Source organism: Tursiops truncatus, chromosome 12, assembly GCF_011762595.2.
Source record: "Tursiops truncatus isolate mTurTru1 chromosome 12, mTurTru1.mat.Y, whole genome shotgun sequence".
Lineage (NCBI taxonomy): Eukaryota > Metazoa > Chordata > Mammalia > Artiodactyla > Delphinidae > Tursiops > Tursiops truncatus.
The window spans coordinates 35,899,696-35,914,994 of record NC_047045.1 but is presented as its reverse complement, the minus strand read 5'-3'; the positions used below and the strand labels follow the sequence as shown (position 1 = coordinate 35,914,994).

The 15,299-nt window shown below is 35.6% G+C and overlaps 1 protein-coding gene across 4 annotated transcripts in view; it reads left to right on the top strand.

Moving 5' to 3' along the window:
- HACE1 (HECT domain and ankyrin repeat containing E3 ubiquitin protein ligase 1) overlaps window positions 1-15,299 on the top strand; it is a 95,271-nt gene that overhangs the window by 72,190 nt on the left and 7,782 nt on the right. For 3 of the 4 annotated variants that reach the window (XR_012324766.1, XM_004314661.3, XM_019929499.2), the window contains 3 exons: window positions 6,973-7,104; window positions 13,648-13,746; window positions 14,026-14,096. Coding sequence is in view for 3 of the 4 variants with exons in the window: in XM_004314661.3 (XP_004314709.1) it covers window positions 6,973-7,104; window positions 13,648-13,746; window positions 14,026-14,096 (302 nt within the window). In the remaining variant the exon portion in view is untranslated. The remainder of the gene's footprint in view (window positions 1-6,972; window positions 7,105-13,647; window positions 13,747-14,025; window positions 14,097-15,299) is intronic. The other variant, XM_019929497.2, reaches the window with a different exon arrangement.

The following is a 15,299-nucleotide window of genomic DNA, read 5'->3' as shown; positions in this document are numbered from 1 at the left end:
ATACACTTATATTGAGGCTTGATCGTGAGTCTAACCTGAGGCTGGAATATTGCTGTAACATGAAAGAGCTTGGATGTTTTGTTTCTAAGTTTAGCACGTTTTTATTTAACTATATTATTGACATTGTTTTGTTAATGACAGGCTAACTTTGATGATGAGGTTCAGTAATATAGAGGTAAAAGCAGGATCTCAATCATTAATATGTTAATTCTCAGCTTTTGTTTTTCTGATACAAACATTTCTCACAATAAAATGAGCCTCTCATTTTTCTAATATTACTAGTAAAGGTCAAGTGTAATTGTATATCAAATTGTTGATGCTTAAGCATTTAATGTTTGTGCAATAAGCAACCTGATTTTTTAAAATTAAAAATCTTTAAAAACATACTAACATCTTAAATTGATCACTTGATTTAGAATTGTTAAATTATTCAATTTACAAATAAAATTTTCAAACCGTGTTCTTTAGAGGTGTTACTGTTATATTTTAACATACATTTCTGTCATGAACTTTTTCTGTTACTCTAGGGTCAGCCTTTTACTTACTTAACTTTAGGTATAAAGTTATAATTGTCACATTTGGCATCAACGTCAGAATTTCTAAGCATATTGAAGCTTAAGTAACTTGCCAAGCATGTTAGTAAGAAAAAGTCGATGTAAGCTAATCTCCACATGGGGGAGTCATTTATTCCTAAATTTTATTGAAAGGCTTTGGTAATTGTAGACTGAAACCAAATAGATAAAATACCTTTGTTTAAAAAGAAGTATATTAATAAATACAAGTAATGTAGGCAGAACAGTATATATTCCATAATTGAAATAAAATTTCTTTTAAATTCAATTTTATATCTGTCAATGATTTGTTTTAAAATCTAGAGGAAAAAATAAGATCACTTGGTTTCACTTTAGAAAATGGCTGAATTACCAGGAGCTGAACATTTACATTTAAATAGTATTTTCAGCATTTTTAAAAGTTTTGCTTTAACTTTTCACTTTCACTTTTAAATTCTTGACCACACGATAAAATTGTGGAACCATAAAACCTTAAGTTAGGAGTGACATATTTTTGCTAGGCCTTCAGTTCTAGCTCTTAGTACTGAAGAGTAAGCTCCGTGGCTTTTAAGTGTTAACAACACTTTTACCATACTAATCATAAAGTTCATTAAGTCTGGGAGAGAACAAAATGGGGGGGTGAGATGGGACAGATATCAGGGAATGGAGGAGGTGGCATGGAAGTTGAGTTATAGAGGAGAAGCATTAAGTGGTCAGATAGGAGTGAGGAAAGGGAGAAGGACATGTTCTGGGCTTATAGAAGGGCACAGAGATGGCAGAGCATGGTCTGTTTGGGGAACCACAGGTAGGTCAGAGTTGTAGATCTTAGCGTAGATTGCAAAGTAAACGAGTGGGAAAAGATAAGGTGGGAGAGGTAGACAGGGACCAAATTCTGAAAGACTTTGCATCCACAATTAGAAATTTGAAAATTATTCTGAAGGCTTAGGGATGATTGCAGATGCTGTAGAGGGCACTGACATGACTGAATTTATGTTTTTTAAGAAAAACAACACCAATCTCAACTTGGAGTGTGAAAAATGGGTTGAAATGGGGCAATATTGGAGTCAGGGCAACTGATAGGTGATTGTGGCGTTGCTCTGGGGAGCATGCATGAGTGATTTTATAAGACAGTGGCAGTGAGGATGGAGAAAATGAGACATCTTTTGAGGATGTAGAATTTGTAGAACATGGTAATTAGCTGTTTGGGAAGGTGAAAAAGAAGAAGGACTCCAGGATGAGCCACTTAGGTGGATGGGCTCTAGAATGATGGGGGGTGGTGTCATTCTCCTAGTCATCAACCTCATCACATCAGTTGTATTCTCTAGTGATGATAATAGCCACTGCCTATTGAGTACTTTGTGTATATTTCATTTATTCGAGTTGTGCTCTTTATGCATTTCTCATTTACTCTAACAGCCTTTTGAGATAGTTATTTCTATTCATTCAGTGTGGGAACAGCTTTAATAATAAAAGCGTCTTACATGTATTAGGTGTTTATAATGTGCTAGGCACTGTTAAAAGTGCTTTATGTGTATTAACTTACACTTAAACAATCCTATGAGGTATAGATACCCCTTTCTACAGGTGAGGAAACTGAAGCATAGAGAGGTTAAGTAGCTTTCCTCCAAATCACAAGACTAATAAGTGGTGGTTTTGAATCCAGACAGTCTATAAATTTCAAGCCTGAGCTTGTAACTATGACACTATATTTCTTTAGAATATAGACAGTCAAATAACTGTCTAAGGGCCCAAAATTGGTAACTGGTAGACCCTCAGTTTTAATCGAGGTCTGTATGGTTGTGTAACTGCTGGGCCTCTCATATACTAAGGCACTGAATATGAACAAGGTAGCAAATACAAATTTAGTGTGTTTTCCAAATTTATGGTTAGCAAAGGGCAAGGATGGGGAGGGAGGGATAAATGAGGAGTTTGGGATTAACAGATACATACTACTATATATAAAATAAACAACAAGGACCTACTGTATAGCACAGGGAACTATACTCAATACTTGTAATACCCTATAATGGAAAAGAGTATGAAAAAGAATATATATATATACATATATATATATAACTGAATCACTTTGCTGTACATCTGAAACTAACAAAGCATTGTAAATCAACTATAGTTCAATTTAAAAATTTAGTATGTTTTCCTCCATTTCATTTTTATTTGGTTAATACCTTATATTTTATTGCTAGTTTAATTTGATTTATTTCACATACAAGCACATTTGATACCCATCCAAGTACAAAATACAAGCTTGTCTATATAGATTATTGACTTAAAGTGGATTCCTATGTGTATCTTCAGAAAAGTATACTATGAGAGATCTTTTTATTACTCTGAAAACTTTTAAAACAGTTTAGGTCTAAGGTTCTCCATATTGAGTGTATGTATGTATTTTTAGATTGGGTTTTAAATTATCTATAGTATCTTTTTGTCAGTGAAGGAGGACATACTTTCCTCTGCATTTTAGTCGGTATATTCTAAAAATTCACTTTAAAAATCACCAAATCCGGGGCTTCTCTGGTGGCGCAGTGGTTGAGAGTCCGCCTGCCGATGCAGGGGACACGGGTTCGTGCCCCGGTCCGGGAAGATCCCACATGCCGCAAAGCGACTGGGCCTGTGAGCCATGGCCACTGGGCCTGCGTGTCCGGAGCCTGTGCTCCGCAACAGGAGAGGCCACAACAGTGAGAGGCCCATGTACCGCAAAAAAAAAAAAAAAAATCACCAAATCCTTGTAATGGTAACCTGAAGAGTCACTATTTTCAATGACTGAATTTGTTCTATGGAAACTGATGTAATAGGATTTTTATCAGACTATCAATCTTTATAACTAATTAGTGACCTTAAAAATAAGAATATATTGGTAAAGGATAAGTTATTGGAAAATGTTACATTGTAAAAATGTGCCTCTCTTTTTTCTTATATCTGCTTATTCCTGCAGAAGAAATCTGGTATCCTTTGAGTTTTCAGTGGAGAAATTTTCAGTGAAAACTCTTACATACTAGAGCAATAATAATCAAGTGGATAAGCCCAGGAAAGAAGCTTTTATTACTAAAGCATTTATATTCAAATGGTGAATTGAATTATGCCAGTCATAATGCCATTTTAAACTATTAATTTAAAAGTAAAACTAACTATTTCAAACAGTTTTACAAGTATGTCCAAGTTTATCAGCTTACTTGGGATAAGAACATTTTGCTTTCACTATTAAAAGTTAACTATTAGTTAAGTAAACATGATACATATATATCTCTTTCAAAAATCGTGAAAAAAATTTTCAAGAAGAAAAATAGCTTCAAAAAAAAGGTGTCAATTTTCAATGTTACCACCACTCCTCATAAGAAGACATAATTTAGATTCAAAGCCTGAAAAGAAGTTAAAATTTTAAGGAAGATTTCCAAGGGGTGATATTATTCATTGCGCACATTCAGAAGACTAGGAGATAATTAAAACAAAATGTTTCTGTAACTAGACATGCAATTTAACTGGAACGTAATATCTGAAAGTTGAATCTCAATCTTAGTGTTTTTATTTTTCCCTTGGCACTTATTCTTTGCTTACCTATCTTATATCAGTTATGAGGCTCAGAGGTTGAGCTAGGAAAAAGTTGCTAAGGCTCTTTTTAATTTTGTTATCTCTATGCTGAGGCTTTGTAAGTTGAAAGCTTTCTATAAACATAACTATTTCACCAGAACAGGTACTAACTCAGATTCTTTAGTATAGTTAATTCTCCAATTTACTTCTGTGGCATCTGGTATTATCTTATGCCCTCAAAGAATTAACAGTACAACTCAGGTGGGAGCACGTATACATCTGTTGGGGATAAAAATACCCCCCACACCCAAGTTATATCATCTCTTTAAATACCTTAGAATGAAGTGGGATTTTAGGTTTCCTTTATATTTAATGTTTATTTAATGTTTATATTTAATGTTTATTTGAACAACTCCAGTGTTTTGTGGACTGATTGTCATCTACATGTTGACTGTTTCCTTAGAGCATTTAAGGTATTTGATGTAGTTACTCAAGGGCATGAAGTGTGTGGATGAGTCACTTCGATGCCTTCGTAGGTGGTGGGAATGCAACCAGTGTATTTCTGTACAGTATGAACCGTCAGAATGTTAGTGTATGATAATAGTGGATGTTCATAGTAATAATTGTGTCATCAAGAACACGTTAATGTGTGTTACTCTCTCTGAGGATGTGCTCTTTAAGGAGGCAGGGAAACATTTTAGAAGCAGCTGGATTCAGATTTTTTCTCTTAAACACAGTTGTCTTTCAACTACCTGGAAAACTCTTACTTTACTAAACAACTCAGGAGACTTTGTGATGGCTTGGATTTTATTTTACTGAGAAATAATTAGACCAAGATTTGTCCATATTTAAATTAACTTAATGTGGAGACTGGTATCTGGAGGAGCTGATTTTTCACAAATTGATATCTAATAACTGTGGGCCAGAGCTACAAAAATAAATGTGGGAAATAATATTAGAGGGGACATTAGTATATTTGTGAAATTAATTTTTAAAAATAGAATGTATGAGGAAATAATAGGAATTAATTGATAGAAAAGAGTGTGTACTATTCTGATAAATATGGAATACAATGGCAAATTAAAATAAAGTGTACTTGAGCAGTTCATGCTTCATAATTTGAGGTCTTGAATAATTATTAGTGAATAGTACCTTAAGATTATAAAAGCAAAACATCTTGAGAGAAATATATAATTATTAATGAATGAATGGAGGAGAACAATTTTAGTATGTTCATTAAGCAGTTTAGTTAGAACAGACATCAGTTAAAAGATAATCACGTGTTAATGCTGAAATCATTGCTGGTTATTACTTGGAAGTGTGTTATATATACTATTTTTTTAGATTGGATCCTGAAAATTTAGTTTGTGTTTCTGTTTGATTGTTTGGCACACATTTCTATTTCCCTCTCTCTAGTAACTACCTGTATGTAACTTGTAGAAACTGATTAATTCCTATACAATGGAGAAAAACCTTTGGGCGGTTGGGAGTGGGATTTGGGGTGGGAGTAGATTGAATAGCAGAGACAGTAGCTTTCCCCGTGCCAGATTGCAGAAGGAGCCGTGCAGGGTTTGGGGAGAGCTGTGAGTAATCCATTGTGACAATTCTGTAGGTCTGAGATGTATGGAGAATTCATAGCCAGAATCATGTATAACTTGCTGGCTCAGTGCCTGACGTTTTTTTGGCAGGGGGAACAGAGCATCAGATGAGTGCCAAAAAAAAAAAATATATTAAAGGAAGGGGCCTAAAATAGGTTTTCTCCCTCTGTGTTTAGAGCATTCATTCCTGGGAGGTGAGAACCATATACAGCATATTGCTTTTAACTCTAAAAGTTTCACTTAGTTGTAATTTAAAATATATGAATAATGACAATGGTAGGGTTTATGTACAGAGAGTGATGATAATTCATTTTGTTTGAGCCAAAATACATTTTTTTAGTTAAATTTTAAGAGACACTCTTCTAGATGATGGTGATGTGTATTTTAAAAGAAAATGTGTGAAAATAGGTTACCTTAACTCAGAATCAAATAGGCTACACTTAAATGAGTCTTTTTATCAGGTTCTAAGTGTGTTTTAAATGAATTTGTAGAATGTATGCATTCATCACATTATTTGTTGAACACTTACAAAGTGACAGCCTCTTTTTTAAGAGCTGAGGATATATACTGGTAAACAAAACAGAGCCCCTGCTTACAGAGAGATTACAGTCTAGTAAGAGATTTCAGTCAGAGAAACCAGGAAGTATACAGACAAGGAGGCCTGAGCAAGCTTGTGTTTGGGGGATAGAGTGAGGGAGCAAAGGGGAAAGTGGAAGGAAATGAGATGAGAGCAAGGCAGAGGCTGGGTCATTTAGGGCCTTATGGACTAGGAAAGGAGTTTGGACTTCAATCCAAGTGTCGTAGGAAGTCATTGTAGGGTTTTGAGAAGGAGGGTATGTGATCTGAGTTATATATAAAAAATCTATACGTAATTTTAAAAAGTCACTCTGGTGTGGTGAAGAAGCAGTAACAGAGGCAAACAGAGGCAGCAGTGATACCAGATGTTGCAGTAATCCGGGTGAGAGATGATGACGGCTTGGACCAAGGTGCTAAAAGTGGAGGTCGTGAGACAAGGTCTGATTGAGAATGTTTTTTCAGGTAGATCTGATAGCACTTGCTGATAGAGGGTGTGAGAGAAACCTGGGTGATTGATTCTTAGGATTTTGGCCTAAACAGGTTAGTGAATGGTAGATTACTGGTTTGCTGAGGTGTATGAATATTTCTGCCAAATTAATTCTAAACCTTTACCTCTTAAATGAGAAATGATTATATCAATAGTGTCTTAAGTACGTGAAATTAAAAAGAAATCATCACAGAAACTTTTTTTTTTCTAATAGGCGGAGTATGTCCAGCTTGTCACTGAACTTCGAATGACAAGAGCCATTCAGCCTCAGATTAATGCTTTTTTACAGGGCTTTCATATGTTCATTCCACCTTCCCTCATACAACTTTTTGATGAATATGAATTGGTAAGGAAAAGCATCACTTCTTTTTTTAAAATAAATAAAATTACTTATTTTTGGCTGTGTTGGGTCTCCGTTTTTGCGCGCGGGCTTTCTCTAGTTGCGGCGAGTGGGGGCTACTCTTTGTTGTGGTGCTCGGGCTTCTTATTGTGGTGGCTTCTCTTGTTACAGAGTGTGGACTCTAGGCGCGCAGGCTTCAGTAGTTGTGGCACATGGGCTTAATTGCTCCGCGGCATGTGGGATCTTCCTGTACCAGGGCTTGAACCCGTGTCCCCTGCATTGGCAGGCGGATTCTTAACCATTGCACTACCAGGGAAGTCCCAAACATCCGTTCTTTTGTTGTTATGCAACACAACACAAAACTCCAATTGATGTAGTTTAGAAATAATTTTGGAGCACAATGATGAATGGAATAATGTAGAAGACATTATGGTTTAATGTTGATTTTTAGGGAGGTATAAGATTTGTGATTGTGCTTCTCTTAAGGTTAATAACCAGATTAGCAATTTCTTAATGTGGAATGGAGTGAGCTGGTGATAAAGAAAAATGTAATGTATTTCCAAAGTGTTCTACATGGGAGATGTTGAAGGCCAATCTTCCCAAAAGCAATATTCACATTATTTCTAAATTTTTTGTTTGGCTGTATGAGGTAAAGGATACTGATAGTAACTTCTTGTACCTTTTATTTTTTCCAAAAATAAAAATTGACTGAGGGATTTTCTTGTATTTCTGTTATCTTCTCCAGCTTCTTGTTTCATCATGTATATAATTTTATAATTTTCCATTTTAACCATGTATGGAGTCCACTGTCTTTGCTGGCCCCTAGTCTTTAATGAATGTTTTGTTTTGCTTCTTTAATTTGCTTGCCCTTTACTGTGATCTAACAGGATTTCTGATTTTATATGAATTATGTCTGCATTTTCCCCCATTTCCTTTTTTCTCTTATATTTTTGGTAATAAATTATTTGTAAGCTCTTTGAGTTGTCTAACTCCTTAATAAAACCACACAATATTTTAAATAGAGTACAGCTGCTTTCTTAGTTTGGAATAATAAATTTTAGATTTGGAATAAAAAAATTTTATAATTTGGAATAATAAATTTTAGATCAGTGGAAAAGTGTCCTTTGGCTTTTATTCTGTCTCATAAAATTAGTTTCACCCTGTGCCTTTCATTTTAATATATGAATAAGTACATTGGTGTGTACCGGTTAATTTTACATATACCAGTATTTTCAATTTATCACTCATAGTATGTCTTAGTATAGTAGTGGACAAAATTTGCTAAATAATGTTGAAGTCCATGGTGACTTAGTTTCACTAAATGTTAGTTTTGAGGTTTTTTTGTTGTGTTTTTACGGTTAAGATGAATGGTTTTATTTAGCATAGACTTGTCTAGTTTTTGTATAACCATAAAAGTTACTATTTTTAGTATTTAAAAATGGAGGCGTACTTATGAATTGTTAAGCAGAAAATTACATTATTTTCTGGACCTATGTATAAAAAACAAATAGCAACAACACAAATAACTGAGAAAAACTTTGCCTCATAATTTACTGATACTGAGTTTAATGAAACTTTTTATTGAACTACAATATACATGAGAAAAGTACATGCATCATAAATGTATAGCTTGATGAATTTTCACAAACTGTATACACCCATGAAACAGCACCCAGATCAAGAAACTGAGAAATCCTAACACCCCAGATCCCTCTCATGTCCTCTTCCAGTCACTCTGACCCCTCATGGGTATCCACTCTCCTGGCTTCTAATAATATAGACTAGGTTACCTGTTTTCGAACTTAATGTAAATGGAATAATCACCTAGAATATATCTGACTTCTTTAGCACAGCTTTTTGTTTGTGAGAATCATGTGTATTATTGCAAGCAGTTGTAATGTGTTCATTTTCATTGCTCTGTAGTACTTCATTGTGTTAATATACTTTTTTTTTTGGTCTTTTCTACTCTTGATGGACATTTGGTGGGTAGTTTTCAGTTTCAGGCTATTGTGTAGATTATATATCTTGGAGTGGAATTGCTGGGATTTAGGGGGTGCATTTATTCCATTAGGGTAGATACTAGCAAGTAGTTTTCCAGAGTAGTATGTCAGTTTACACTCCCACCAACAGGTTATGAGAGTTCTGGGTATTCTGCATCCTAAACAGCATTTGATATTTTTCTTTTTTCTTTTTACCATTCAGGTGGAATAGTAGTGGTATTTCCTGGTGATTTTAATTTGTATTTCCCTGGTATTGAGTGTGTTTTTATTGGCCATTTGTGTACTCTGTTTTTGAAGTGTTCAAGTAATTTGTCCATTTTTCTGTTGTGTTTTCTGTTTTTTGTGTTTTTTTAAACACTGATTTGTAGGAATCTTTATATATTCTTTATAGGAGTCTTTGTTAGATATATGTATTATGAAGATCTTCTACTCTGGTGTCTTTTAACTAATAAAAGTTTTTAGTTTTAACGCAGTTCAGTTTATCACTTGTTTTTTCTCTTCCCTTTTTTTTTTAAATGAATGGAGCTTTTTGTGTCCTGTTTAAGAAACTGTTTCTTATTCCAAGGTCATGAAAGTGTTTTCCTGTATTTTCTTCTGAAAACTTTATTCCTTTGTCTTTTACATTTAAGTTTGCTACTGGTAAGTTTTTAATTGTGGTTCTTACATTAGAAGTTAGGTCAGGATTCCTAGTCTGTCTTCTACTCTGGCTTTACTAAGTTGAGCTGATTCAGATGGTGGGATTGTTTTGGAAGAGCAGTGTTGTTGGCATGATGCTTACTTATGCAGTGATGATAATTATTATTATTAAACACTTAGTATTTGCCAGGTACTTCATATGTATTAACTTTTAAAACCTTCACATCAGACCCCTGAGGTAACTTATTATTCCCATTTTACAGATGAGGAAAACTAGGCCAAAGAAGGTATGGGACTTGCTCATGTTCACAGAGTATGTGTTACAGCCAGACTGTGAACCCATGGTCTCTGACCACAGCCCAGTCTCTCTTCATCAGTATTGCCTCTCAGTGGCGTGAACTATATAAGTAGGACTTGGTTTTAGAACCTTTGGTGTGACTTTGTGTCTTTCGTAGGAAAGGGCTCTGCTACACTGGGATAGAAAACTTTTTAAATAAGTTTGTGCAAACATCTAAGCTAGATGTTAATCAGAGTTAAAGGATACTGGTTAGATTCTAGAGTTTTAGTGAAAAGAAGGTATCCAGTAGCATCAGTGTCCTTAACTGGATGTGTATTCATCCATTTGTGGACAGAACGCAGTCTCAAGTCAAGAGGTGATTATCAGGTTCAAAAATGGTGACAACATTTTGTGATTACTGTATCTATAACATTATTACAGTTGAGGGGTTCCTCAAATGTCTGAGGGACTGTCCTGCCATACTGTGCTGCTTATGAGTTTATCCATGGTGGTACCAGGATATTAAAACACTGAGTCATGTAAACGCTAGGTAAGCTAAGAGCTGTGAACACCTGCATGACTCAGTTCCTGACTATTAGTTTATGGGTTATATATGTTGTACCTAATTAATTCCAACAGACCAATTCAGTTATTTTGTCACTCTCCTGGTGGTCCAGTGGTTAAGATTTTGCTTTCCAATGCAGGGGGTGCAGCTAAGATCCCACATGCCTCAGGGCCAAAAAACCAAAACATAAGCAGAAGCAGTATTGTAACAGATTGAACAAAGACTTTAAAAATGGTCCACATCAAAAAAATCTTAAAGTAAATAGGGGCTTCCCTGGTGGCACAGTAGTTAAAAGTCTGCCTGCCAATACAGGGGACACGGGTTCGAGCCCTAGTCTGGGAAAATCCCACATGCTGCGGAGCAGCTAAGCCCGCGAGCCACAACTACTGAAGCCCGCGCGCCCGGAGCCCGTGTTCCGCGACAAGAGAAGCCACCGCAATGAGAAGCCCGCGCACTGCAATGAAGAATAGCCCCCACTCGCCGCAACTAGAGAAAAGCTCACACGTAGCAACAAAGACCCAACACAGCCAAAAATAAAGTATATAACTTTAAAATATATATATTAAAAAAATAATAAATTATTGATTGGGATTTAAAATCTTTTTGTTATATGCATATGTGCTTTGTATTGTGGACTTCCCATTTCATCTGTTTTCAGTCAGTTTAATAACTTTTTTTGCCCAGGTGTTAAATGGGATAATAAAGATCTTTTGTCCTCTTCACAAAGTCATAACATATGATGTTCATGAAATGCTTCAAATTTCTTGAGAGAATATCCTCTCACTCATTTTTATTCACAATTATTAACAATGAAAGCATACTTAATATTATTAAAAGCTTATCTTCAGCCTAGAAGGGAAGAGGATTAAACTCATGGGTACAAGAAACATGTAACAATCATCCATACTCCTTTTGGCAGATCTGTGTCAGGGTACTGCCAGGGAGCAGAATTTCCCCAGATGGTTCAGATAAAGAAACTTTAATGGAGGAACTTAAAGAGGCATGGGCAGGTTAAGAAGAAACAAGGTATGGTTGAGGCATCCAGAGAATAGCAACAGTGGAAAAGCCTTATCACCCCTAGAATTGAAGACAAGTGGAGGAAGTACTGTGAGGAGCCCGGTGAGAGCCTGAACCACCGGGGGCCACCAGGTGGCAGCTCTAGTTGAGGAGACATAGCTACTGCAAAGATGTACTGAAGCAGGGAGGGAGCAGAAAATGCCCTTACCTGCAGACGCCTGCCTGTTGCCCAGTGATGGAGCCCAACCTGAAACCAACAGGCAAGAGAGCCAGTCTGTGCCTCTTGGGGCATAGAATGTGCAAAGGAAGATGGAAAATGTATTTGGGGGTGATAAAATGCACCCTACCAGAATGCTTTCGTCTAGTTAAAGTATTTTATAATACTATGGCAAGGAGGACTAAAACACACCCTAGACAGGCAGTTCTCAAACTTTTTGGTCTTAGGACCCCTTAAAAGAAAAGAGTTTGTTTATGTGGTTTATAGTAATTGATACTTAACTGTATTTGAAATTCAAACAGAAATGTAAAATTTTTTATTAATTCACATAAAAATAACAATTCATTACATATTAACATAAATAAAACATTTAAGAAATTAAAACTGCATTTTCCAGAATAAAACAAAAATAGTGGGAGAAGTGGCATTGTTTTATATCTTTGCAAGTGTCTTTAATATCTGGCTTAATAGGAGAAACTGGGTTCTCATATCTGCTTCTGCTTATAATCTGTTGTGATATGTTGCTTGGTTGAACTAAATGGAGAAAATCCAGCCTCAGATACGTTGGAAAAGGGAGAACCTTGCAGACTCCTTAAATAGATCCCAGAAACACCCAAGAGTTCTGAGACACCACCTTACATTGGCCTTCATACTCTATACTAGGAGCATACTCTATACTAGGCAGGTATATATTATGAGGAATTGCTGTAGGAGAAGTGATTTTGAACCACATGGTATCTATCTCTGCAATAACAAACTCTGCTATTCTGGCTTGTCGGTGTTAAGCTTAGGCTAGTTATTACCTCACTTTACTGTGTAAACACATCCACCTGTGTAATACGGGCTGATTCAGAGATTTGGATAAGCCTTTTTCATGTTCTCTTTTCTCTTGGGGATCATGATGGTAAATACTTTTGCCATTATTAATTCATTCTTAGTTATTGGATTGATATTTTGTTTGTTTGATGATCTTCCTGGAAAAAAGAAGGATACCAAAAGTCATTAGTAGGAAAATTGCATTGTTTTTTCACCTTGGAGAAATTTGACTTGAAAGTTGGATTGGAATTATTCCGGAATAGAGTTCTTCAAAGGCCTAAATGTGTTTTGGTTTTTTAAAAATAATAACTATTTTTATTATAATAACTCCTTTTTTTCCTAGTGATTAGGGTTTCTTGATCTTTTCCTTTGCTTAACCCAGATTTATTTAGGTCTTTGTTTTCACTTTCATACTGAGAGTATAGTATTTTTATAGAATTTAACAAATTCATAAAATATATATAAATCAAAGATAATAATGTTCACAAAATTATTGCACATATAAACTGTTGTGGCATGTGTGTTTCTATATAAAGGTAAACTGTTATCTCATGGTTTTTTTTTTTTTTTTTTTTGTGGTACGCGGGCCTCTCACTGCTGTGGCCTCTCCCGCTGCGGAGCACAGGCTCCGGACGCACAGGCCCAGTGGCCATGGCTCACGGGCCCAGCCACTCCGCGGCATGTGGGATTCTCCCGGACCGGGGCACGAACCCATGTCCCCTGCATCGGCAGGTGGACTCTCAACCACTGCGCCACCAAGGAAGCCCTATCTCATGTTTTAATTAAATTGTATCAGTGTAGAGACATCTCCACATCTCACAATATTTGAGATTATTAGTATCAAGGGTTCTCTCTCAGGTAGTACTTGTTATTGATGACTTGCAGACACTGTTACAAAAATAAATCAGTTTTACATGGGATTAAATGTAAAAGTTTCTAATTAAGGCAAATTTACTATTTAAATGTAATCACTTTTTTTCCCCAGAGAAGACTAATGAAATATTTTGCTTCTTCCCCAAAGGAGCTACTGCTTTCTGGCATGCCAGAAATTGATGTGAGTGATTGGATAAAAAATACTGAATACACAAGTGGCTATGAAAGAGAAGATCCAGTTATTCAGGTAAAGTCTCTCCAGAGCTTAGAATGAAGTTAAGTTTTGCTATTTAATCTTGTAAGCTTTTCAGCACTATTGGATGAAAACCTACATTAATTAACAAAGTAAAGTTTTCCCCTAAATCTTCTCATGGGAATTGCATATGAGCGCTTTGTATGAAATCTTTTTTGATAAATGAGTTTCATGGAATAAAATATGCTTTATGAATATTGCATATTTCTCTGGTACTAAGAAGCCTGCAGTTGCTCTGAAATATGAGCTAAGTTTTTTATTGTTGTTTTTAAGTGGTTCTGGGAAGTTGTGGAAGATATTACTCCAGAGGAGAGAGTTCTTCTGTTGCAGTTTGTTACTGGCAGGTAAGAAGTGTTTTTATGATAATGTGGAAAGAATTTAATAGATTCCATTTCTAATGGCTTAGACATAGACAACTCAAAATGAATTATTACTCTGAATTGTCAATTTCTTACCTCCTTTTCCATTTTTTTAGATATTAAACAAAGGTTTATTTAGGCATTAAAGTTAAAACATATAGTAGTGCTCAATAAATGTTTATTTAAGGTATAAAAGATAAACTGTTCCAATCAGGACTATCAGCATGTATATTATATTTTATAACCTGGTAGTCTTTTCATTCTGCAGGTAAGTCAATGATAGTAGCCAACATTTGTTGCTGGGACAACACACACACACACGTGCACACAATACATAATAATACCCATACACAGCAGTTTTTCTCCAATTCTTATCAAACTTTAAAGTCTTAAGATTTGTGGCCTGAAAAATAATTTGTGATACCACACTTCGGAAAGTCTACTTTTGGAACCAATTAAATATCATAGATATTAGAAAACTAGATGATTTAAACCTCTTCTAACTTACAGTTCTGAAAGATGTAAAAGAAAAGGTCTGATTTTCATTCTTTTTAAAAAAAATTAATTTATTTTTTATTTATTCATTTTTGGCTGCATTGGGTCTTCATTGCTGCGCATGGGCTTTCTCTAGTTGCGGTGAGCGGGGGCTACTCTTTGTTGTGGTGCACGGGCTTCTCATTGCGGTGGCTTCTCTTATTGCGGACCACAGGCTCTAGGCATGTGGGCTCAGTAGTTGCGGCTCGCGGGCTCTAGAGCGCAGGCTAAGTAGATGTGGCGCACGGGCCTAGTTGCTCCGAGGCATGTGGGATCTTCCCAGACCAGGGCTCGAACCCGTGTACCCTGCATTGGCAGGTGGATTCTTAACCACCTCGCCACCAGGGAATTCCTGATTTTCATTCTTGATAAGTTAGAATTTCATCTGTGTCCTTCTATTTATGAAAATATAGTTTAGTCATTCCATTATAAATGTACATGGTTCTTCTAAGAAAGTTGGAACACAGAAAGTTAGAAGAAATAGAAAAACTATCACCTGCCAGCAATAAGCACTGTAAATAATTTGATGTATCTTTTTCCTACCTGTTTTAAAAACATAGTGTGAATATATATCTGTCTTATATATATGTAATTTAAAGTCAACTGTTTTATTTTTAAAGTAGTTCATAACCATTATAGAAAATTTTGAAAATG